Source organism: Rattus rattus, chromosome 3 (genome assembly GCF_011064425.1).
Source record: "Rattus rattus isolate New Zealand chromosome 3, Rrattus_CSIRO_v1, whole genome shotgun sequence".
In the NCBI taxonomy this organism is placed as follows: domain Eukaryota; kingdom Metazoa; phylum Chordata; class Mammalia; order Rodentia; family Muridae; genus Rattus; species Rattus rattus.
In genome coordinates, this window is record NC_046156.1 from 126,615,961 (window position 1) to 126,641,927 (window position 25,967).

General features: G+C 44.3%; 1 protein-coding gene across 3 annotated transcripts in view; it reads right to left on the bottom strand.

Annotated features, from left to right (window-relative positions):
• Pld1 (phospholipase D1) overlaps positions 1–25,967 on the bottom strand; it is a 202,256-nt gene that overhangs the window by 84,260 nt on the left and 92,029 nt on the right. For all 3 annotated transcript variants that reach the window (XM_032898579.1, XM_032898581.1, XM_032898580.1), the window contains 8 exons: positions 22,482–22,627; positions 21,760–21,865; positions 19,557–19,622; positions 9,914–9,972; positions 8,403–8,495; positions 4,387–4,539; positions 1,942–2,091; positions 752–835 (listed from right to left, as the gene is read on the bottom strand). In XM_032898579.1, coding sequence (XP_032754470.1) covers positions 752–835; positions 1,942–2,091; positions 4,387–4,539; positions 8,403–8,495; positions 9,914–9,972; positions 19,557–19,622; positions 21,760–21,865; positions 22,482–22,627 — 857 coding nt within the window. The remainder of the gene's footprint in view (positions 1–751; positions 836–1,941; positions 2,092–4,386; positions 4,540–8,402; positions 8,496–9,913; positions 9,973–19,556; positions 19,623–21,759; positions 21,866–22,481; positions 22,628–25,967) is intronic.

Here is a 25,967-nt window from a genome sequence, read left to right on the forward strand (position 1 = left end):
CTTGGACCATGTGAAGGACATGGTAAGAGGTGGAAAGATACCTAGATAGGATGCGCTTTCCCATCTCCACAGCCGCACTTGCATAGTAACATTCATCAACACAAATATTAGCGCATCTGCTTCTGAACCACTCAAGTTCAATGCTTTAAGGAGATGTTTGCAGCTGGAGAGATGGCTCGGGGGTTAAGAGCAGCGTCTGCTTTACCATAGGACCTGGGTTCTATTCCCAGCACCCACATGGTATCCGGCAACCCTCGGTTAATCCTAGTTCCTCCAAGGGCACCTGCCGCAAATGTGCCACACACGCAGACACGCAGGCAAAACATCCGTACACACGAACTGAAATAAACTGAAAAATGCAAGATGTTGCTTCAATTTTATGGAGGAAGGGGCTGGTATTGGGATGTAAAGTAAATAAGTTAATTAATTTTTTTAAATTAAGAAAAAAACAGACATTTGCAATATTTAACAGTGGTTGTCAACTTAAGAGAATCTAGAGTCACATTGGAAACAAAGCTCTGGGCAGGTCGGTGAAGGAGTTTTTAGATTGGGTAAACTCAAGCGGGAAGACCTGTCCTAATAAGGGAGAGCATTAATCACCCTGGACTGAATAAAAGGGAGAACCTGAGCAGGACACGGTGTTCATCTCCCTCTGCCTCCTGACCATGCGTAGAAAGTGCCAGCCCTTCAAACAGTAATGCACTTCTAAGCGCAGACGTTTCCAGACGACATTCTCATGACAGATACTAACCACCAATCTGTGATAAAAATCTCTTCCGTTGCCCCTTCCATTGCGTTTGCGATATCTTCAAAGTAACCTTTGGCGTTCACATACCTGAGAAGATAAAAATTGTGTTCCTTTTTGATTCCTTTGTTTGGATTTACATATATATATATATATACATACATATATATATACACACACACATATATATATACACACACACACATATATATATACACACACATATACATATATATCAAGTCAAAAACAAAAAAAAAAAAACAGAAAACAGAAAAAAAAACCAAGCAAACAAAATAGCAGCAGCAGCAGCAACAACAACCACAACCAGAACACACCCTAGGTTAAGGCAAAGCACAGAGGGCTCTGCCTGGTGAGTATCACCACCATTTTACTTTAAGTAACGGGAAACAATTGAGAGCACAGCCTCCCTCTATCACGTAGCAAGGGCAGTTAGGAGACAGACCCGGGCAGTCTTTGCTTAGACAGCAGCCTGTCAATCGATCTTACAGAACCTCCTTACCATATGGTTTTTCTTCCGAGCCTAACAGACAAACTCAAATATGTGAGTAGAAAACACAAATAATTTAATCAAATTTCCATTTGTACCTCTAAGAGACATATGAAGTTATATTCTGCTTTTCTCTGGTAGCTTAGATGGGCCTCCGAGTCGAAACATTAAACTAAGCATCTGCCTGCCTCCACTTCCCAGTTGCTGGGATTACAAATCCCGTGCCACCATCCCTGCTTTTATGGGGTGCCGGGGATCCAACCAGGGAGTCATGCGTGCTAGATAAACACTGTAACTGAGCTATGTACCTCGTCCTTCAGTTGATTTTAAAAATCCAGACACAGTGGGGCAGGCTTGCCATCCCAGAGCTTGGGAGGGGAGACAGAAGACCTGGAGTTCAAGGCCATCTTTGTCTACATTGCAGGTTCACTGCCAGTCTGTGTTTCAAAAGATCCTACCTCACAAAACAAATCAAAGTTCCGAATCTAAAGGCAAGTAAGCTCCCCATTAAACATTTTCAAAAATCAAAATTAAAAAACTAACTTGTGACCATATGACCCTGCCTAGGAAAGGGGAGACCTCGGGAGATCACTGAGTAATTAATTTCTGGTTTAGTTTTGAAGCCAATCCCAGGTAAATTTAAACCCTTACCACATGACATAAACGCCTGCAAGCAAAAGTGCCTCACCATTTAGCTAAAATGTTCTCGTGGACCGCGGCGTAGGAGCCAAAGCGATGGTCTTTGAGGAAGTCAGTGCCGTGCTTCTGGATGAACTCCTCGATGGCGCCTCCCCACCACCGGGCATGTCTGTAGCTGTTACATTTTAAAATCAGTGTCCTTTAAAGAGAAGCAAAAGTGGGGGTTGGGAGTTTACTCTTGAGTTCTAACTCTTAGAAGAGATTTATTTAAAGATTAAACGTGTCACAGCAAACCCGAACCGAAATTCCTAGTCAATGAGCATTTAAAAGGTGAGCTTCTGAAACACCTTAGCAGAATTCCTCAGAACATTCACTGGGTCAAAGCTTACTCTCCAGGCTCCTCACTCGCTCATGCATGCAGACGCACATGAAGGTGTTTAGTGCAGGCCTTGAACTGTGCTGGGCAAGGAGAGGATGTAAAGGATGCCATGCTCTGTCAGGGCTGCTGACTCCTCCACACAGTTCTCTTTGCACTTTAGCGGCGCTGGGGGAGGGGGCAAAGCCAGTTAGTCACACCCCATGGCTGATTAAGTTGCTCTGGACTAAGGCAGTTCACCTTGGGTTTTTCTATCCCATAAATAAGCTACCTTAATCCCTTACAGGATTAAAAAAATATAGAGAATTGTGGTAGAATACTAGGACCAAGAGATGAAAATAAGTTACTTAGAACTGAAGTTCAAAGGACAGCAAGGTCGGGCGCTTGCTGCCGTAAGCCATGCTGATAGAAAAGGACTGAGTTAGAAGGCTTTGCTTCTGTTTAATTATTAGGGTGGGGTGGGGTACAACAATTCTCATAGAAAGCACAGAAAGGGCCATTTGTGCAGACTCTACAATTAATTATTTATAACAATCAGGGGTGTCTAGACAGCTCCTCTCAATGTTTCACAGACGAATGCTGGCCTTAGAGAGCTCCTGTCCAACAGAAGGGCTGACGCTGGTAGGTGTGGGGATAAGAAGGTGAAATGGTTGGGGTGGAAGAGAAGCTTCCCCAACAGGAGTAGCGATGGAGGAAGTCAGGAGCAAGAGGGCTCAGAAGTTGCCCGGGGTCTGCCTGTCCTTTGGTCAAACCTGTTCTGGGAAGATGGTTATGTGAGAGAGATGAGTAACAGGCCTAGTGGGTGTGGAGAGGAAACTATTCCAAGCACAGAAACCAGGTAAGGAAGAGCCAGATGGTTCAGCAGACAAAGGGTTACAGGGCAAGACTGACAAATTCCATCCCTGAAACCACATAAAGAGGGAACAGACTTCACAAAGTTCTCCTGTAACTTCCACATGTGCAATATGCACTCATGCACACACACACACACACACACACACACACACACACACACACACACCAACTTTAAAAAAGTAGTCTCACTGGGTACATGTACCTGCCAGTGAGCTCAGTGACCTGAGTTCAAATCCGCAGACCCCCATGTTGGGAGGAATGGACTGACTCACACATATACACAAATAAATGGATGAATAAATAAAAGAAGGAACAAGAGGGAGGAGGCACAAATCACACATGTGTGAACAGGCATTGTAAAGAGTACTAGCACAGAGCCAAAAGCCTGGGGCAGGGGCATTTAAAATGAGTCAGAGAAAGGAGCCCTAAATAAATGGAGACACTGGGCTTATTGGCTAAAATGACGGGGGACACGTGTGTTTAGGAGACAGGAGAACCCCAGATTCAAACGGGTTGATTTGGTGTAAGGATAAGATAAGGAAGCTAAGAAAGAGTGCATTTCAGTAACAGTCCCGAATGCTCCCTTCTAGGACAGAGGCAGGAAGCTCCATGTTGTTTTACATCCAATACCACCCTACACACATGCACACACACAAGACCCATGCAGGCATATATGTATGCACAAACATGTATTTAGGGGGATGTACATGTCTGTTGCAACTGTGCAAAGAGAAGTTATGAATATTCATATGTATGAGAATGACCTCACACATGCATGTACGCACACATACATATGCACATGCACACACACATATACACACAAACGCATGCACACACACACACACACACACTTTTTCAAGGTATGACTACAATCTGTCTGAAAGAAACCTACATCAACAAATATGTACTCGCTAATAAAATATGCAAATTCCAAATAGAGTCATTTGGCAAATTAGTAGATGGGGTAGCAAACTTTCTTCTCTAGCTCCAGGGGATCTAATGTCCCCTTCGAACCTCTGCAGGCATCGGGATTCTCCCACACGCACATCCCACACCCACATCACCACCATCAAAAATAAAATGAATCTTTAATTACAACCAGATATACAATGGCAAAGGAAAGTTCTGTTACTTCTGACCAACGATGAGCTCCAAGCAACAGTTACTAACATTTCAACCTAGTTTCCTCTTTGTGGTTGAGAGAAAATTTCGACCTTAAAGAGACTTGGAAAAATATATGTTTTAAATATTAAGCATTTCTACCTTGAAAGATTATCAATTCGAAGTCCATATTTCGTTTCTGTCTCCTTCTTTCCCACTTTGATTCTGAATTCTTTGTCGACAAGAAGGACGAAGGCGATCGCCCCGCTGTCTGGTTTCATATACAGCAGGAAAGAGTCTTTCACTATCAACCACCTGGAGAGAGATGATAGGTTTCAAACCCATATGACTGGAGCAAAAGAATCAATTATTACTTGTCTTGAGAATATACTCTGACCAACTATGGATATACTATGGCTCTCCTCGGGGATCTGTACCTTTTAAAGATCACCAGGAAACAAGAGCTAGGGCGGTAGCTCATTGGTACAATGCTCGCCTAGTACGCCCAAGGTACTGGGTCTGATTCCTAGTGGGGAGAATAATTACTACAAAACAAGCCTTTCTGTTGTCTGTGTGTGGACATCAAGCAATTAAAAAGAAGTCATTCATTCTTGGAAGACTGATGCTTGGCAGGAAGTAAGTACTAAAGACCTCCTTACTGGAGAATGGAGTGAGGTGGTGTTTGCTCACATAAACAACGGTGAAAGGCAAGTGAATGTAGAAAATTTAACAACTATATCCGATATGCCACATACTCTGTTGTTCATTTCAAAAATATTTCTAGTGTAAGGATCATTAAGAAATGCTGCTTAACAGTCTAGAAGTAGCTCTCAAAAGTACTTCCTTCTGCTCAATCCTTGGGAATTTCATGATGGAGGAATAGAGTAGCAAACCAGGGGTTACTATAAAAGTAGCAGAAAAATAACCTCTGGTGGTAGAAACCAGGGACGCTCCCGGATAGGTGGGTGGGCACTCCTATTGTGTGAAAGAGGACTGATGAGTGCAGGAGGAGGGGGTCCTTGGTCCTGATGGCAAAGAGCTGGTCTGTGAGTCAGGGTAGAAAGGAACCCAACACATGGAGCAAGGTCAAGGTCATCTTGTTCCAGCACAGAGACTGAAGTACAGAGGAGAGCAGGCATGCAGAGAAAGCAAGACATGAGCTGAGGTGGCAGTGAGGGTCAAAGGCTGAAGAGCACCCATCCCCCCTGAAAATAAGTAGATCAATGTAAAATAATCTAGAACAATTCTTTACTAAACTACCAGCTGTATTCCGGTGTATTCATAAACTACCAGCTTCATGAGCAGAGCCACAATGTAGACAAATCTGCACTGACTTCTTAGTCTTAGTGACATTTGGGTATTCATATAGAGGTTGTCTCTTTCCTGGTTGGTAGAGGAGATGGGGCAGGTAAAGGGAGTATGTGAGTGAGTTATTTAAACAGACATCATCAAGGTCACAGCAAACCAACACCTAACCACAACGGTCAGTGCACTTAGAGAGATGGCATACCAAAATGGAACTGATCCTCCTGGGGTTTCTGGTGGGCATAAGGAAGGAAGGAAGGGAGGGAGGGAGGGAGGGAGGGAGGGAGGGAGGAAGGAAGGCAAGCAAGCAAAAAAGACTGAGTGAGTCTTGGCAGGGTGTGGTGGCTGGTATCTATGATCCCAACACTTAGAAGGCCAATGCAGGAGGATTGCTGTGAGTTCTGATCCAACCTGAGTTACAGAGAGTAACTGTTTGAAAAATGGGGGTGGGGGACATTAATTCCCACTTAAAACATTCTCTCCTCTCCTCTCCTCTCCTCTCCTCTCCTCTCCTCTCCTCTCCTCTCTCCTCTCCTCTCCCTCCTCTCCTCTCCTCTTCTCTCTCTCTCTCTCTCTCTCTCTCTCTCTCTCTCTCTCTCTCTCTCTCTCTCTCTCCTTGGAACAAGGACATCATGAGACTTGATTGGAGGCTCATCTTCTCCTGTCTGCCCTACTCCAATTTGTCCATTCAGAATAAATACATGATTTAGAAATGCTTCTGATAGTTTACCAAAAAAAATTTAAAAATGGCAGGCTCTCATATTATCAGGCTTGCCTCAAATTCACAGAGATCTACTTGTCTTTACTTTTTGATGTTGGAATTAAAGGCAAAAAGTGAAAAGTAAACATCGAGAATGAATGTCACCTTTAGAAGTAACCCCATTACTACTATCGGTTGACAGCCTGTATGGAAACCTTCCACACTAACACTGTCCTCTCAGCACTGTCATCTGCCAATGATGTCTGTTATTTTAACCTTCTCAGCTGTGACTCAGGGCATGCAAACATGGAGGTGAGGCTCCGCCCAAATATTTGCCAAACTTAAAATGACAAAATTTCCTTCCAGGAAGAATCATAGTCTTCTTAAACTGAAACATAATTCCTTCCAAAGTTTGTATCAGTAACAAAATCTTCCCCTGCTCTCCATTGTTAGCCCTCCGAGGGTGTCAAAGCTCAGAACCTTTGTCTGGGTTCTTGAGGCCATGACCAATGCTGCACCCCAGACCCCTTGCCATCACAGTGCCAGGGGCTTCCAACAAGACTCTCATCACAACTCAGAAGGACAGCACTTCCCGCTGCGTCTCCCGCTCTCATGTGACCTCATTCTCCTCAGAGCTCCATGAAGTCCACCAAGGGCTTACTCCTACAGTAGCTAGCATTTCAGTAAGGATCCATTGGTGGGCTTACTTTAATTGTCGAATTCTCCTGTTATGTGTATGTATTATTTGTGTGCGGTGTATGGTGTTGGAATCATTTAGAGTGATTTTACTGCGGTAGGTGACAGTGTGCCCACGGTCACAGGGCTCAGTTGTTGACGGATTCATTCAATCAATAGTATGTGTCTGAGTCATATAGTGACGTGGTGATGGCCAGAGTCAGGAGCCCCCAGTGGACGCAATGAGTTCCCCAGTCTGGTCTGGCAGCCCAGAGTCTCTGGGAAGGAAAGAAATATTCACTGGGTTGTCAAGTTTAGATGTGGAAAGCTGTGGCTGGCTCATAACAGATGACCTAGGCAACCGTGGTCATCAGGGCCACTTGAGGCTGAGACAACCTCCTCCAGGAGATGCCACAGTTGGAGAGGAAGGGCAGCAGCCAAACCCTACAACTCCATCCTCTTCCCACTTGCATGGTGAGTTTGTGTCATCCATGACCTTGTGGGGCTCCTGTCCCTGCTCTTTCTAGTTGTCTTCCCCAACTACAGCTTCCTGAGAATGTCTCTGTAACTAGTTTCCCCACACCCTCGTATCCTTAGGTCAGCCTCTTCCCAAGGCTCTGAACAGTTTAAGGTAAGAAGACAACTCAAGTGCGAGTCTCTGGCTTTTGTAAACCACTGCTTATATTCTAACCAGATGTGGCAAGATCGAGTTTGATGTTGGGGGTTGGTCTTGTACTCTGTGTATTCAGATGCTGATTTCTGTGCCCTGAGATCTAGTTACAGACTGGACACACGCACTGTAATGGATTTTGAAGAATCTCCTGTGTCAATGTAAAGAATGCTCCCCGGTTATCTCTGACTGGTTAGTAAAAGGCTGAACAGACAATGACTGGGCAGAGGAAACAGAAAGACTGGACTTCCAGTTCCAGCCAGGTGCCTGAGAGAAAAGAGGCAGGGAGGAGTTGGCCACAAGGCAGGTGAGGATCCAGTAAAGAGGAGCTACAAGGTGGAGAAAAGGAAGAAGGTCATCATGAGATTGGGCATGAAGAGGAGTCACCAAGGGAGTTCATCAGGGGGACACACATGGAACAGAACAAGCCAGGGCAATTCAAACTGCCAGAAACTTGGGGGCATACAGCTGGGGAAGTAGCTAGAAAGTATAGAGTATTAGAAATAGCTGCTCAGTTATTGTGCCTAAAGCTTATTGAATAATTCAAAAGCTCTTGTCTCAATCATTTGGGAGCTAGCCGAGTTAGAAAAAACTAACTTTAAAATTTCATCCTATAGTCTGAGAGCTGAGCATGGTAGTAACCATCTGTAATGCCCCACTTGGTGGGCAGAGAAAGGAGTACCAGGAGTTCAAGGTTCATCTAGACCACATAATGGCTGAGTCCAGACTGAACTACACTTCAAAACAATCAAGCAAAGCTAGGATTCAAACATCCAAATGATCAGTTTATTCAACCAAACACACAAAATCCCAAAGTCCAAGTCCTACCTCTTTGACCACCGGTAGCAGGCTCTTCCATGGCCACAGCAATTCACACCTGGTATCCTGTGTCCCCCAGATCTTTTCATGATCATTCCTTCCCTGAAGGAGACATCACAGTAGACCATCACGTTCACCCTTACAGTTCACACTTGGTTCGCTCAGACTCACAACCTGGGACCATATACACCGTCTATGGACTCTAACATAACTTCCTCTCTCCCTTCCCAATCTTCACCTTCCACTTGCTGACTGCTCTTGGTCCGCCTGGGCACACCAGCAGAGACTCTTACAAGCCCCTCAGTCAAATGTAGCCCTTTCTGCATTTGTGGACCAGGGATTTTTGTCAATACAATGTGGGATCTTTGTACCCTGGCTTCTGACCTTAATGCTAAGCTGCATTGTGGGTGCAGCTAAAATGGGATGGGGCAGCCCCTGTGGCTGCAGTTGAGAAGAGGAGTGGGCCCTACCCCCTCCCTGAGTCCTGCACATTTTCACACGGCTTCACACACATCTCTATCTACCAAGCCATGTGAAGAAAGCAGACTAGAGCTAATGGTTATTCAAGTGGTGACTTTTTTAGCTTGGCATGGTAGCATATGCCCATCATCCCAGAATTTGGGTGGTAGAGATAGGAAAATCAATTGTTCAAGGTTGTCCTCAGCTACATAAAAGAATTCCTGGCAAACCTTGGCTACATGAAACTCTTAAAAAAAATAAATAAAAATTAAAAAAAACAAACAAAAAAAAAACAAAAAAAAACAAACCACCACCTAATATCTTGATTTCAAAAGATAGACAATAACAATAATTTGAAAAGACAAAAATTAATTTTGAAACAACTTCTGGCATTGCTCACAGCTAAAATTAAAACTATAAGCTCTGGGGCTGGAGCAACAGCTCAGTTTTTGCTCTGACAGAAGACCTGTGCCTACACTGGTCAGCTCACAGAATCTGTGAGTCCCACTCCAGGGATCAGATACCCTCTTCTGACCTCTGCAGAGGTACCTGCATGTATATGCAAATCCCCCCACACAAACATGCGTGTATATATAGTTAATATTAATTTAAGAATCATTTACAAAGGTAAGCTCTTTATATGAGCAAACCCTATTATTGTGAAGGGAAAATAGCCACTGAATACAATCCCTGTATATTTATTTATACAACATTTCACAAGGCATTATTTTTAAGTAACTATCAAGAGGAATTGTAAACAGCTTGCAGAAGGCATCTTGTGTATTTGATCCCTCACTCCTGACTGTGTATTGAACATTCCCACTGATTGGCTACAGTAGGTTATGGTCAGCACACCAGAAAAATGAGCTAGCTGGCTGCAGCCACTGTTTCCTGAACAGGGGGCGCTCTGCTTCACACAAGAGCTTCACTGTAGTTTGAAGTCTGGTGGGAGAACCCCAGGAAGGCCTAGATCCCCTGTCATGTCACCAGCTGCTGCATCAGGCAGTCAAACCCACCAACCTCTTTATTCTTGTTTATAAAGACCCAACCCTGGAACTTACAGGCCCTTTGGTCCCAAATCATGGATAAAAGACAGCTGGCTTACATCAAGGAACTCTGTCTAAAAAACAAAACAAAAATACAGAAACACTTTAGAAAACAAAATAGATCAGAAGGAAAGAAAAGGATCAGGAGGGAGAAGAGGAAGAAGGAAAAGAAGACATTCATGGGTTACAAAAGCCATGTATTAAAAATGCCACCAGGCATAAATGCATTTGTTCATTCCGCAGGCTAGGTGGGTCTGTAACAGTAGCATTGCAGAGGAGTGCTAAGCAAAAGCACACGGTCCCAGCATGGTAGTGTACATCTGATATACAGCATTTGGGAGATGGGAAGAGGATGATCGGGAGTTCAAGGTTAAGCCGACTTCACAGTGAGGTGAGTTCAAGATCAGCCCGGGCTATGAGAGACTTTGTTTCTGGTAAAAAATAATGAAAAGGATGTGTATAATTAAAGCACAATCAAGAAAGCGTTGTGTATTCTAGGATGGAGAGAACATTCTGGAGGCTGTGGAGGGGGCCTTTACTCACACCCCTTTTCCTATATTATTAGAGGAAAGGGTTTCATGGCACAATGTATATAAAATAAAGCATGCACGAAGGGTGAAGGGGCATCTAGAAGAGAAGATAAGCTTGAGCACACACAAGTGAGGGACGAGGGATGGAAAAGAATAATATACCTGCAGAGAAAAGGAGGAAAGGGTGTTGCAATCATTCAATTTTACCAAAGTCGACTTGGGAGCTAGATGCTGGGGTGAAAGCCTGCTAGCTCAGGGAGGCAGAGGAAGCACCCAGCTGACCTTTCTCCTCAGCCAATGTGCCAGAAGCCATCCCCTTTCTCATCCCTTCCCCAAAACCTCCTTCAAACTGAATGCTCCTCCCTTCTACTTCCTCTGTGTCTCTGTATCTGTCCTCCCTACTCCCTCTTACTCTGTGTTTTTCCCAATAATCCCATGTTCACTTCCAGTCAACTGGTTGCTTTCTCTGCCTCTTGACCTATGGTTGATTTTTTCTAATCCTGTTTACAATAAGCAGGAAAGTTCTTGGATTAATGGTGTGTGCTAGGTTTTTCCAGTGAACGACACAATCTTGGGGTCCACAGTGTGATTGATTATCCTATAACAAATTGGGGGATGAGAATCACATGGCCGAGAAAACTGAAGAGATTCAGGAGCATGAGGTACAGAAGAATTTCTCCCAGGACTAGGGCTTGAATCTAGATCTTCACACACACAGGCCCGGTCTCTACCGCCGAGCTACGTTCTCAAGTCTCTTTACTTTGAGGCAGGGTCTCACTTAATTGTCTACAGGTCATGTGGATCATGTTATCAGAGGAACTGGCTTCAAACTGGCAGGGTAGAGCATGTTCAAACTCCAGAAATCTCAAAACTTGAGATTTAAATCTCATCCTGAGACCTGCAGGAGTGGGCCTAACTCCTTCCTTGTTTCCATGACTGCCTCAGAGCACATAACCTGGTGACCACTAATGTAGTCCAGCACCTGAAATACTTCCCCATGCAAATAGAATATCCCCAGCCTCTTAGCCTTAGCCAATAAAAAGCATTCATCTCCAAAATCCCACCCCACTCCTAAAGGTTCATATAGTACCTGTCCACACGGAATAAAGAACACAAGCTATTTATCAAGGATTATTTTCACTGAGCTGTAACACTTGGGGAAAAACTCTGCCCAAAGCATCCACCATTGGACCTTTGGACCCACCTGCTGGCCAGGCTCCCACGGACTGAGACATTAACCCCACGCCAGCTGTCTGAACCTCTTTACTCCTTTCTAAGAGCTGTGACACTATTCCAGCATACCTGGGCAGACCAGAGTTCTGAGGATTCCACCTGGACTCCAGGGCCGGAAGGAGCAGCAGACCACAGACCCTACCCAATCCCTAGTTTGCCTGGTCCTCTCCAGACACCCCAAGAGGAGAAGGCAGAGCCCCGAACCTTACTTGTCCAGGTTGAGCTTGGATTCACTCTATAGCCCAGGCCTCGGCCTTTCTTTCCTCAGCTTCTGGAAGTGTCTGAGGTCATAGGTCTGAGCTCCCAGCCTCATTGGTGGAATCACTTTCAATGAGGTGGGAAGGAGGACAAGAGTCTCACGGATACCATTTACTAAGACTTCTTTTTATGTGCTCACACATCATTAAGTGGTTCTTCATGTGTTATCTTCAATGTCACTTGATATTACAATTTTCCCAACATGAGAAGGAGCCAGACATTCTTCATAACAAAACATAACACAACTTGAGAAATCTTTTGGTCTCTGTAGACCATTGAGTCCTTGTTACAAATTCACACTTTCCCCCCTGTAATGTAACGGACACTCAGGGGATGCACAAGTACGTGTGACTGTAGCAAGTAAGAATTTATGAACACAAGCTACAAACATAAAACCAGGCCTCAGCCACTTGAGAGGGAAAATCTGGGGGATCAGACCTTCAAAGTCATCCTCAGCTAGACTGTGAAATCGAGGTCATCACGGACTACATGAGTCCCTGGTAAAAAAGGTAAATACATATTACAAATGCTATCTTAACACAGAGAACATATAAAAGCAGTCAGTCAGGGAACTCAATCTGGCACTAAGGTTCTGATCTGCCAACCCTCGGTTTAGGGAAAGCTAAGCAACCAAGACCAGTCACTACCTCATTAACATTCATCTGTGTTGTTCTCTCTCTCTCTCTCTCTCTCTCTCTCTCTCTCTCTCTCTCTCTCTCTCTCTCTGTGTGTGTGTGTTTGTGTAAATGCTGGCGCGTGTGTATGTGTCCTCCTGCCTCCAGCCTCCTGAGTGTCAGAGAACGTGGCACCCCAGACCCAGCTCAACATCTGTCTTACACAGATGTGTTCCTTGCATTTAACAGTAAGGTGAGGGCAAACTGCAAACCCAGAGGGAGGGGAGTGAAAGAGAAATTTACAGCATGCAGGGTTTACATAGGCCAGGGGCTTCTCTCAAAAAGCACTTGCAACAGCTAGAATTAAACAAGGAATGTGCCCAATTTACAGGTTTTTTGTTTTTTTTTTTTTAAATCAGCATTAAGTCCAGGTGTGCCATCGGTCCTTGGACTGTGTCAGCAACAGCCAGTTAGAGCAACCTTCCCAGCTTATCTTGGCCTATCACTGGAATGCGGGCTTATCGAGCACAGAGCCCTGGGTTCTATTCCCAGCACTTCATAAACTGATGGTGGTGGTGAACATCTGCAGTCCCAGAGCTGGGGAGATGAAGGCGGCAAAATCCAAGTTCAAGGTCATCCCTTGGGACACAGAGAATAAGAAAGTGAAATCCTCGACAAAAAAGAGCCTCCCCAGGATGGGGAGGAGATGGGCGATTAGAAAAGCAGCAGAGTCCCATAGGAGAAGCAGCCAGTCACAGGGTAGTCATAAAACTTTGGAGGAAGGGACACCTGGCTTCTAACCGGGATTAACATAGGGAAACAGTAATTTTCCTTAAAATGTTTATATGCATTTTAAAATATCTAATGTCGGGTTGGGGATTTAGCTCAGTGGTAGAGCGCTGTACTAGCAAGCACAAGGCCCTGTCTTGGTCCCCAGCTCGAAAAAAAAAAAAAGAAAAAAAAAAAAAAATATCTAGTATCAGTCTTGAAAGGAAAACAAGAACTGTCTCAGATCTGTCCAGACTTTTTTGAGGTTCAAGTCTTGAGTGCCTTTCCTGAAGAAAATAGACTTTTCAAATGTAAAAGGGGTTTAAGTAACTTTTTAAACTTCTCCACCGAATATATCTACACACACAGCACTTTATAAATAAAGATTCTAAAAGTCCTGGTCTCGGATTTGCATTTCTCATATAAAACATGATGACTCTACTTTACACATTTTTCTATCTGTTGTGAAAAAAATTCAACTGGAAAATGTAGTTATTTAGAAATAACATATTTGTCAATATGAGATCCAGAGAATCCTAAACCATAGCTTCTCAGTTTAACTCCGAGGAGCACACAGATAATCTCTATGAGGGTTTGCCTCTGAACAAACCATTACTACCGCACAACTAATTTGTTTAACATCAAAGAACTATGGAACAGAAGAATAAGACTTGGTGATCCGGGAAAGCAAGCTCAGCATGGGGTATTCACATCTCTAACCCCAACACTGGGGAGGCCACTCAGCCTTGGCTTCACAGGAGGCCCCAATCCAAGGCCAGAAACAACAGAAACAGTTAAACAGCGCTAGGCAGGTGTGGCACTGCATGCCTGAAATTCCAGACTTTGGCCTCAGCCAAGTTCATCCAATATTATACAGCAAGCACGAGGGTAGCCTGGGCTACATGAGACACTGTCTCAAACAAACAATCAAAAAAAATCAAGGGACCACTTGGGTATTTTCTTTTTAAAACTTTTTATTGTGTGTGTGTGTCTGTGTGTGTCTGTGTGTGTCTGTGTGTGTGTGTCTGTGTCTGTGTGTGTGTGTGTGTGTGTGTGTGTGTCTGTGTGTGTGTGTCTGTGTGTGTGTGTGTGTGTCTGTGTGTGTGTGTGTCTGTGTGTGTGTGTGTCTGTGTGTGTGTGTCTGTGTGTGTGTCTGTGTGTGTGTCCGTGTGTGTGTCCGTGTGTGTGTGTGTGTGTGTGGGTGTGTGTCTGTGTGTGTGTGTGTGTGTCCGTGTGTGTGTGTGTGTGTGTGTGTGTGTGTGTCTGTGTGTGTCTGTGTGTGTCCGTGTGTGTCCGTGTGTGTCCGTGTGTGTCCGTGTGTGTCCGTGTGTATCCTCAATCCCCATGGCTCCTAAGTTTTGGTTAGATTTCAACTTTTGGCAATGGTTCCTCTCCTTCCACTGTGTGTGAGTCCCTGGGGTCAAGCTTGGTAGCAAGTACTCTTTACCCACTGAGTCGTCTCATTTGCATGTGAATTTAAAATTTAGAATTTTCTTCAGGAAACTGAGGAAAGATGATGACTACAAGTTTAAGGCCAACTTGGTCTATACAGTAAATTCCAGAGGAGCCAAGGCTGCATAGTGAGACCCTACTTCAAAAAGCCCACACAAGGGTTAACAGGATGGCTCAGTGGGCAAAGGGGCTTGCTGCACTGGTCTAAGGACCTGAGTTCAACTCCCCTCCCCGCCCCTAGAGTAGAAGGAAAGAACAGACACCTGACCTCCATGGATGTGTGGTAGAGCACATGTGCCCAAATTTACACATACCACTTAAAAATTAAATAAATAAAGAGCTGCAAGCCAAAAAGAAAATAATAAGATTTTTCTTAATAGCTTGCAAAAGTTTGAGTAAAGAGATTTCAAGACGAGCCAGCACCATTAGAGAGGGAGGAGAAACTTCCCCAGCCATAAGCATTCTAATACAGATTTTTCCTATTGAAAGCTAATGTGGCAAGGTTAAATGGGAGGCACAACATAAGCAAAACAAAATCTTTTAATAGATTATGTTGCTCAACCTTCTTAGTGTTTCTTCAGTGCTAAGAATTGGACCTTCTGCTGAGAAGGTGCCTCTGGCCACTCAGGCTTAAAACCAATCCGAGCAGTATTCCCCAGGGTAATCTTAACTCGGCAAAGCCCTAATCAATACTCTCTTGATTTCATCTTAGAAGTGGCAGTTGCAAATCAATGCAATTAAAATTAGTTCTTGGCACTGAGTAGAAAACGGTCTCTGGAGAAAATGCCAGATACCAGATACTTAAAAGGCTAGAGTACACAGGTTTCCATGCCAACCAGCAAACAACAAATCCTCCAGGTAACAGCCTGACACCTGTGGAGAGGATTTGTCAATCACGTGTACATTGTCTTTTCCAGCCATCCTGGTATTCTAAAGGAGAGCAATCTTCAAAGATCCCTTTCTTGCCTCAAGTAGCGATACTGAAAGGATGCCCAACCAGGAAGCCATAAGACACAAGGAGGACAAGAGATTCCGGCAGGACCACATGCAGGGAGAGAGGGGGAGAGGCAGGCACAGGTACTCCAGGAATAGCTGCCTCCCATGTAAATCAGCCTACACAGCTATGGGAGACTAAGACATCCAATCTAGGGGGGGAAGAAAGAGACTGGACAAAGGCTATGGTCCCTCCAGGACCTAAGGTTGGGTCAGGAAAAACAACACCCACCCACCACTTTATTTGAAAATGCAGCCTTTCAAGTCCACACAGCCTCTCTCTGTTGCTATGGAAACTGTGCCTCTGTATTCCTTACCTATCCCTCTCCTGGACTTAATTTTACTTGCCCTGCAAAGGGAGGGAGAAGTGAACTCAGAATTATTGATCTGGGGGCAGGGAGGGAGTTATGGTGTTTTATCCAAGATTTCAAGCGAATCTCCACCCTGGAAAGAAAGCAGGGAGGGAGGACTAACCAAGAGTGAGGGCCCCCTGCCAAGGGCTCCCATCACTTCGTGGCCTATTCTTGGAAACTGGGCATTGTGTTCTATATCCAGATTTCGATCTTAAAGGGGGAAAAAACACATTTACTGTTACTTATCTGGCTTCCTCTAATTCCCTGGGAGAAAAGCATTTTCCAGTCAGCACCTAAAATGCTCAGATTGTGTCAAAGGAAATGAAACCCACTGTGATAGCTCTCAAAACAGAGGATGGAAAGGAGGAAAAGCTGTCCTCACACTAAGGATTCTCCAAGGTAGAGTAACTAATTACGGAGAGAGACAATGTTGCAGACCAGGGCCAAATTATCTTGGACAGTTTCATGTCCCTTTGAAATCCAGTCATCGTCATCTATGTGTCTGACCTAACTTTCTCGTGACTATCAAAACCTTCAAGTGCAGTCTTTGCCACCCACAAGTCCAAAGGTTGAGAAACCCATCAAACATTACCTAAACCTATATCAGACTTGTCTCTGCTTTGTGGCCACCCACATACCTGTGGTCCCCACCAATGTATCTGATAAACCACTTGTTCCCTCTGAGGTGAGAGCTGCATTTCTGCTTGGACACATTTTCCCAGTTTACAAATCAGTAAGGAGAAATGAAGGAGGTAATCTCCTGGGAAAGCCTAAGGTTGAGTTCCTTTAAATGCTAGGCTACTCCGTCAGAGCAGCTAGAAGGAAGTAAAGACAAGGAAATCTTCCTGGTCCTGGATGACACTGTAGTCATCTGCACACACAAAGTCAACAAAGGGCTGTATAATAAAAGGAAGAGGAGAGACCAGGAGGGGCTCGCTTCTAAAGCTTCTGAGCAAACTAAAGGCCAGGGCTTTGAAAACTAGCCCAGCTCTCCCTGGGTTAATCCTCTCTCACCAATGCTATAACAGCAAATCTTTCCTGGCTCTTTAAAGTCCTTTTTCTGTCAAAATGTGTCATAGAGTAGTAATTTACATACCAAACCCTCCTGATGAGAATTAACCGAACTTCTGGTTAAAACAAAACAAAACAACAACAAAAACAAAAACATGCTCCCAGGACAGTAGGCTTTTTTGTTTGTTTCTTGAGGTGGAGTTTTATCTCAGTGAAATCAGTCCATGCTGACCTCAAACCATGTAGTTGGCTTTGTGATTCCCTCATTTTCCTTCTGAGTTCCGGGATTACAGGCTGCACCACTGTAGCTGGTTTGGGCAGGTCTTGGACTCCCAAGGTTTGTTTTAAAGACCTGAGTTCAGGGCTGAGATGATGGGTACAGTCCTTACCATGCAAAGTTGAGAGCCTGAGTTCTGACCCCAGCACCTATATAAAATGCTGACTATGCCAGCGAATGCCTTGAATCCCAGACCAATGGACAACCAACCTTGCTAATGAGTGAATTGCCAGTTCAGGGAGAGACCTTGTCTCAAAAGGACAGTTGGGAGACAGACAGAGGAAGGCTTATGATATTAAGCCCTGGCTTCTACACATGCACATACATGAACCCCTACACATGCATTTACCACGCCAAAAAAGACTCAGGGTAACTTCAAACAGGCTTGCTTTGTAAAGTATAAGCATGCTACGTCTGTAAAATAAATTAACAAATTGAAAATAACCTCTGCAGATTGGACTTATTTAATATTTCTCAGTTACTACAAGAAACACATAGTGACCTGATTTTTCAAAATGACATACGGCCTGTGTATCCAGTCTTGAGACTGGTGAAATTTACCATGAAGGAAAATGTCAGTGAATCATGGCAGATTCAGCTGTTGAAGGGCTTATCTGGCCAACCATCAGAAACAAGAGGAGAAGATACATTTATCAGGTTGTGAGATGGTTTTTCTCCTCCCAAAGCAGTCCTTATAAGGTACCCTGGGGTTTATAAATACAATGTGGCTTCAATTTAGAAAGATTTTTGTAACTGAACAGTAATTAAACCAAACATCCCTTTAAAATAGACCCATTTCTTACTCAAGACCACAATAAAAAAATGTAGTAAGGCAGCTGGAAAGAGAAGACTTAACTCTACCCGTGCTACTTGAGGTCAAGAGAAATGGTGCAGCAGGTCAAGTCATGGGCAGAAGAGCAAGAGAAGTGCGGGTGGGGGCAGCGGGCGGAGGCACTGTGTGTGGCAGTTAGGTCACATTTGCACAAATCTGCATCAAGAGGATAACAAGTTGAGCTCAGAGAACATGTCTGAGCTCTGCATTCCTAAAATCAGCAGGGTTTGATCATTAAGTGATTCTTGCCACCACAAGATGGAAGAAAACCCTTCCCATCCTCCTCAAGAGTTTCAGGTGAGACCCACATGGCTAAATTTACTGAGTCTCCAAGGCTTCCAAAGCCAAGTCCATGGGCACTGCAGACCACCACAAAAGAAAGCACCAGAGGCCTGGCTCAGGGTGTGTGTGCATGCGTGTGTGTATATGTGTGTGTGTGTGTGTGTGTGTGTGTGTGTGTGTGTGTGTGTGTGTGTGTGTAGGGAGACCAGCAGACAGCAGTAGGAAAGCTCCTGCACAGGAAACGGCAGAGACAAGCACTCTCAGTTCCCCTCTCTTCCTCAGTTCATGTGGGTATGTATGGCCCACCATTCTCTAAGCCAAGTCGCACCCGTGCCGATTCATACAAGTTACGTGCAACATTTCTGTGTGGACAACCTCACAGTAACAGTCCGAGCTGCCAGAGAGAAATATTATAATCCAGGCATTCGCCGTTATTCAGACCTCAGCAGAACTGAAAGCTAATCTTTGAAAAACACCCTACTCCCCATTCAAGGGCCTCTCAAAAGCAAAGCTCTCTGTTTGCTGACATTGCAAAACCTGCTTCCTCCTGCTGGCTGGCCACTGCCCTCCCAGGCTCAGTCTTTGTGGCTCAGAAGGCTACAGACCTTCTCTCTGTTCTTTTTGCAGAGTTCTTTCTCTCCCTGGTTTTCCCATGCTTCTCACTATCACAAGAAAGCATGAGCCAATCGGATGGCAATCGAATTAAGCGGTCTAATCTGGGATACACAACCCTGCTTGAAAATCTGCATTGAAAGGCTTTTTGGTTCATACTCAAAACCTGTCTAGAGAAAAGGTCTGATTTCTAGATTTCTAGCCCACAGGAGCATTTCAACTTTATCTGACTCCATTGCTACAGACATTACCAAGATCTACTCAGCACCTTACAAAGAGCAGGGTCATCATTATAAACCGGATCCAGACTGTCAAGGAAATTTCATAATCATTAATTTAGTGTAACTCAAGAACTGAAAGCACTTATGTTCATGGGATTACCCAAAAATTAGCTACCCTTTAGGATTTTCTAGGTCCCTTGAAGACCACCAGAAAGTACTTACCGTGGCATGATAGTTTCTGTACATGGGCATTTTTAGTATTTTTGTCAAGTAATCTTCCAGTTGCTTCTACAATAAAAAATAATTTGGATACGGTTAAACACAATCATGTTTGTAGAAAATTCCAGCAGTGACGATGACATCAGGTCTCATTTTAACATCTGTAAGTCATTTTATTACACTCTATCATTAGGCAGTATGTACAATACCCATCATTCCCTTCCAGTGCTAGTTAAACCTCTTCTTGCTATTAATATTTAATTTTCAATATGGTTAGGTCTTGGCGGTTGTCGTCTCTGTCATTGTTCTGACACAATACCTGACAAGAGAGAGCGTTTATTCTGGCCTACGATTTGAAGAGGCACAGTCCACCGTGGTGCAGGAATGGGAGCTGCCTGGCCACCCTGCACTTGAAGTCCAGATGCAGAGTGAGTAAGGCTGGGGTTCAGCTCGCTCTTTTTATTCAGTCCGGAATCCTAGCTCACTGAATGATGATGATCATGCTAATCACTGAGATGGATCTTCCACTTCAATAAACCTAATCTAGAAAATTCCCCCCAGGCATTATCCACAGGCTTGTTCCCCTAGGCCAAGGTGACAGGTTAACCTTAAAGCCGACAAGACCAGAGTGGAGTTTTTAATCTTCCATACTTATCAGAACAAGATTACTCCTAAGGGGTAAGTTTTGAAAACAGGGTTCCATATAGACTAGGCTGGCTTCAACTTTGCTATGTAGCCAAGGATAGCCTTATACTTCTAATCTTTCTGAGCTAGGATTACAGGCATGTCGAAACACATGGCCTACGTGGTACTTGGTACTGAACCCAGGGCTTGGGCATTCTAGGCGAGCCTTCTGAGCCACACACAGCCCTAGCAACTCCAGAACTGGTCACTTTAAACCTTTTCTTTCTAAGCCAAACCTGCATTTTTTTTCAACCATAACATCTAATTAATTCAAAGATATATTACAACTTAAATTTTTTTAAGAAAAAGGATTTGTTAAAAGAAAACGAAGACTTCTCAGTAAAACCCTGTCTGGTTCGAATATGTCGAGATGTGTATGTGTGGATGAGGTATGGGTTACAGGCTTAGGGCCATGAGGCAATGCATGTCAATCAACACATGCCTGTCACACTCTTTCATTAAATCATGAAGCGTTCATTTCTATCCTCTGCAGCTGGGCTCAAATGCATGCACACAGTCACCCCAAACTCAACAGTATCATTTTATGCTGATGCATCTCAAAAGAGCGTTTAGTACACAACTCTGTAAAGATTTCAAACGAGATGACGACTCCAAAGGAAAAGTCAGGTGTTCTCTGGACAGTGCACGCATTTCGAATCCTAAGACAGAAGTGATAAAAATGAGACCAAAAATAACCAATGTGCGAATATAAACCTATTATCTCCTCCCTTGGCAGCAACAGGCATTGAAGTAGGGTGGGCAGAAATTCAGAATTTCAGACCATCATTGCCTCTTCTAAGAAGCAGGAATAAGATTTTACATGTATTTAAAATGAGAAGTCAAAACACATGGGTGGAAATGTTTGCTTTTTAGAAGTAGGTCTCAGAACCTTCTAGAATATGCAGAGTCTTCCTTTCCCCTCAAGCCCAGGGAAGAGGGCTGTCCCAGCATGTAGCCACCAACAAGCACTATGCCATGTCCTTGGATTGGTAGCCCAGAAGACATCTCAGTGCAGAGCCACCAGGGCAGTCATCAATCAGTGGAGGACAGAAGAGGCAGACAATAGAGCCAGAGAGGCTCAGCAGCAGGTAAAAGTGCTTCCCACACACCTCAAGACCTGGGTTTGATCTTGGGAAGCCATAAAATATAGAGGAAAAAAACTGATTCCACAAAGTTGTCTTCTAATCACTACACACACACACACACACACACACACACACACACACACACACAAAGAGAGAGACAGACAGCAGACACACATACACACACACAGAGACAGAGAGACAGACAGACATACACAGAGAGAGAGAGACAGAGAGAGAGAGACAGACACACATACACACATACACACACAGTGAGACAGACAGACAGACATATACAGAGAGAGACAGAGAGAGAGAGACAGAGAGAAAGAGAGACAGAGAGAGAGAGACAGAGAGAGAGAGAGAGACAGAGAGAGAGAGAGACAGAGAGAGACAGGGGTACAGTTAAACTTTCACAAAGCAGCGGAACAAAGACTCACCCTCCTGCCAAAGAACTGCTCCTCCTGGATTGCATTTTCTGATGAACGGGGCAGACTGGGCATCTCTCTGGGCTCTTCTTTGACATTTTGTCTTCTAAACGTATGTCTAAAATACACACACACAAACAGTGATTAGACTATTTTTTAACATATTATTTATTTAATGTGTATGAGTACACTGTCACTGTCGTCAAACGTACTAGAAGAAGGCACCAGATCCCATTACAGATGGTTGTGAGCCATCATGTGGTTGCTAGGAACTGAACTCAGGACCTCAGAAGAGCAGTCAGTGCTCTTAAGTGCTGAGCCATCTCTCCAGACCTAGACTATTCTTTAAGTATCTTATATTTTCTTTCATGCCATGGTTTAGCATTGATATTTTAGCATTATATTGTTTTATTTTTATATTACTTAGTATTATTTTAGTATTATATTTATTATTAGTAGTATATCATGTCAATGTTTAAAACATTTTCATAAAGGCTAGCCTCTAACTCACTATGTAGCCAAGGCTAGCCTTGAACTCCTGACCTTCTCGTCACACTTTCCCAAGCACTGGGGATCACAGGCTTACATCAGTGAAGGCAGCTGAGGTGGCTTACTTTTAAGAGAGCTATGCAATTGAAAATAGCTCCCAAAATGAAATCAGTAGCCTGTGAAACTGATAAATGTTTTCCTTCCATGTAGACCGAGGTACCATTATGTTAGTTCTGCTGTGTTACCTTTTGGTGGGAATGGGGATCCGGATGAAGGCTTTGTACTTGAGCAGCTCTCTATGAAACTCTTGGAAGTGCTTGAATTTCCTCTTAACTTGCCACGTGAATTCCCCGTGTGTTAACTCGATGGTGTACAGGTTGACACTTGGCATCTACGGTGACAGATGTTTAAAAAGAAATGGTTTCATCCCAGACGGGGAAAGTTCTGAAATTTCCCCATAGCAAACAACAACTAATTGCTAAGTAATGTTAAAATACACCTATGGTTCAGTCTATTTTGTGCTAGTGTCTGGCATTTTATAAGTATGCCATCTTTATTAATTTGCTTAGAACCTCATACACTGTGTCATGTTCATACTCACACCTTGCCCCTCCCCCAACCCCTCCTAGACCCACTCCCCACCTTCCACCTCCCCTCTTCTCCCTTCCTCAGTTTGTAAAATAACCTACCCAGGCTAATTTGTGCTGCCTGTATAATCAAGTGACAGGGCTGCCCACAGGCACAGATTAGGGCTTAGAAAGTTAGTGCTCTCTCCCTCTCCCTCTCCCTCCCCCCCCCTCTCTCTCTCTCCCCCAGTAGCCATTCACTGTAAGAAGCATCTCTGTTAGGGAGCTGGGACTTGTTAATCATGGTAGGTAATGCTATTTTAAAAGCATCCAAGTATAGTATTATCTTAAATGTTCACATGATGAATTACGTGAAGTAAACTTTGTATCATACAGACAAACTCCTACAAATCTTTTCCCTCCATGTATACACACTGTACCACATCCATGCACATTTGCACACTGGAAATGAAGAAGCAGTTAGTGAAGCCCTGACAGGCACTGAGAGTCCTAGTCACCCATGGATAGCAAAGAACCATTGCAGATGGAGAGGAGGCAGAAGCAAGGACCTATGGGACCACCTTCTTAGCTCTGTACCTAAACAAATGGCACAGAGCATGATATCATCCCTTCTTAAAAAAACAAAATAAAAAACAAAAACAAAAACAAAAACAAAAAACCAAGGTCTAGCCTTGTCTACACAAGCCCCTATATGAGGCACTGCCAGAGTTCAAGGACAAGTGAGATCTTGTCAGTACTAGTGTTAAGTCCTTATAGAAAACACAGAGGGTAAAAGCACTCTTAGACCCAGTGTTTGGGTGAGGGCACAGAAGCCGAGAGGTTCAGTTACCTATTCAAGATTTCAAAGCAAAGACACAAATTCAACCCTGTCGTCCAGGGTTTGTGCATTTAAGCCATACATAGTATACCTTGCCCTCTAAAAGCTGGCAGGCAAAATAAGAGGCAAAGGGCATCTTAGAGACAAGACTCATCACAGAAACGTGACCCCCAACACTGTAGGGAAAGCCTACAGCAGAGCAGAGGTCAAGCATCAGAAAGCCCTGAGTGAAGAAACCCCATGTCGAGACATGGGCCTATAATCTCAGCACTCCAGAGGTGGAGTTCAAGGTCAGCCTCAGTTACAGAGCAATAATGTGCCCAAAATGCAAGGGCTAATTAGGGCTACATGAGATCATCTCCAAAAAGGGGAAGAGCAGGGAAGACAAAGACAGAGACAGGGAAGGAAAGAAGAGTCCAGAGCACAGGTGGACACCAATGTGGATGTAAACTGGACTCAGCACAGCAAAATCAAAACCACAACTGACCAGCAGCCTCCAAGATACTAGGGGTAGGGGATGGGAGGTGGGGGAGTCAACTGACTGCTGGCCAAAGGTCACGATTCTGGGTGTGCATGGAGGCAGAAGCCAATGGTAGCCTACGCAATCATGACTACTTCTTAACCTGACAGACAAAGGTCACCGTTCTCCAACTACTAGACCTGACCTCTATGAGGTCCAAGCAGCAACCAGCAAGTAACTGCCCAGACCATTTTCCATGCAATGTGTTTCTGGGGCCCAGCTTCTCTCTGCAAAGATGGCTTACGCTAAACTATTTTTAGTGTTCAGAGAAAACAAAGGGCAGAATCTCAGACACTGGGGGTAGAACTTCAGGGATTAAAGGTAACACTCAGAGGACAGAAGATTGGCTGGAAAATGGGATCCAGGGAGCTGGAGAGTGGGGTCTCAAGAACAAATGAGAGATAACACTTGCCAGCAGAATTCTCTCAGCAGTGCTTCTGAATAACACAATCCAATGTTTGGACATTTTTTTTTCCTTTTTAGAGATAAGTAGGGCTGGAGAGATGGCTCAGCAGTTAAGAGCACCGACTGCTCTTCCAGAGGTCCTGAGTTCAATTCCCAGCAACCACATGGTGGCTCACAACCATCTGTAATGGGATCCGATGCCCTCTTCTGGTGTGTCTGAAGACAGCTACAGTGTACTCCCATACATAAAATAAATAAAAATCTTAAAAAAATATGTGTATCACTATGCCTGGTGTGTGTGTGTGTGTGTCTGTGTAAAAAGAGATAAGTAGTATTCATATTTTCTTGCTAAAGAAGCCTTAGGAAACAGAGCTTCTCTCGACTTATACATGGCCTTCAGTTAGAATGGATAGTGAATGAAAAAACAACAAAAGAAATAAAATGTGGTGGTGGGAAGGTTTGTTGTAGATAAGAGGGGGAGAGCAGAGTCAAAGGCAGGGGCATATGCGAGAGCACAGAGTGAACTTGACCTTGATCTGGGCCCTGTGAGGGGAAGGGGGAGGGGAGAGGGAGAGCCAGGAGAGTAAAGGGGAGACAAAAGAGGCAGGGTAACCAAATGGCTGGGCTCGAGCGGGAAGGGCTCTGGAGAAAAGAAGCACAGCCACAGGCTGGAGAAGTTTATGATGGGGGTGGGGGACAGTATGCCAACCATACCCTGTAATAGGTAAGGACTGAGGGATGCTGGAGAACCTGGCAGTCACATCCGTTTTGATATGTTAAGTAGGCCCCTCAGCCATTTGTCCTAAGTTTGAGACCTAACAGATAGAGATAAGCCAAAAGCCCAAGTGAGAGGAGTACAGGAGAGAAAGAGCATCTTGCCAGTTATTAAATTAGTAGATTGCCTTGAATGATCCTGTTCTTTAGTGATGCTGTTCTTTCGTGTGTGTTTCTTTCCATGCATTTACTTATTTCCTGTCTCCGTGTCATAGCATGCATGTGTCATAGCACTCGGTGGAGATCAGAGGACAGTTGCCAGGAGTCCACTCCCCAACCTGGCTTCAGAGATCAAACTAAGATTCCCAGTCCTGGCGGCAAGTGCCTTACCTACCGAACCACCTCACCAGCCCTTGAACGCTGTCCAAAATAAAAATAAAGAAACACTGTGGCAGTATGGCTGCTCACACCTGGAGAGGTGGAAGGGGGAGAGGCAAGAGCTGAAAGCCAGGTTCAGCTACAGAGACCTCATCTCACAGCCAGGAGGAGCACCGCTCCCAAGGGGTGGGACGGCGGGGGCGGGGGGGGTGTATGAAAAGAGTTTATGAGAAGGAAGCAAATTCCTGAGATGTGAAGAGAACTTGGAAGTGATAACCAAAGCCCAACCACAGTATCACAGCTGAGAGAA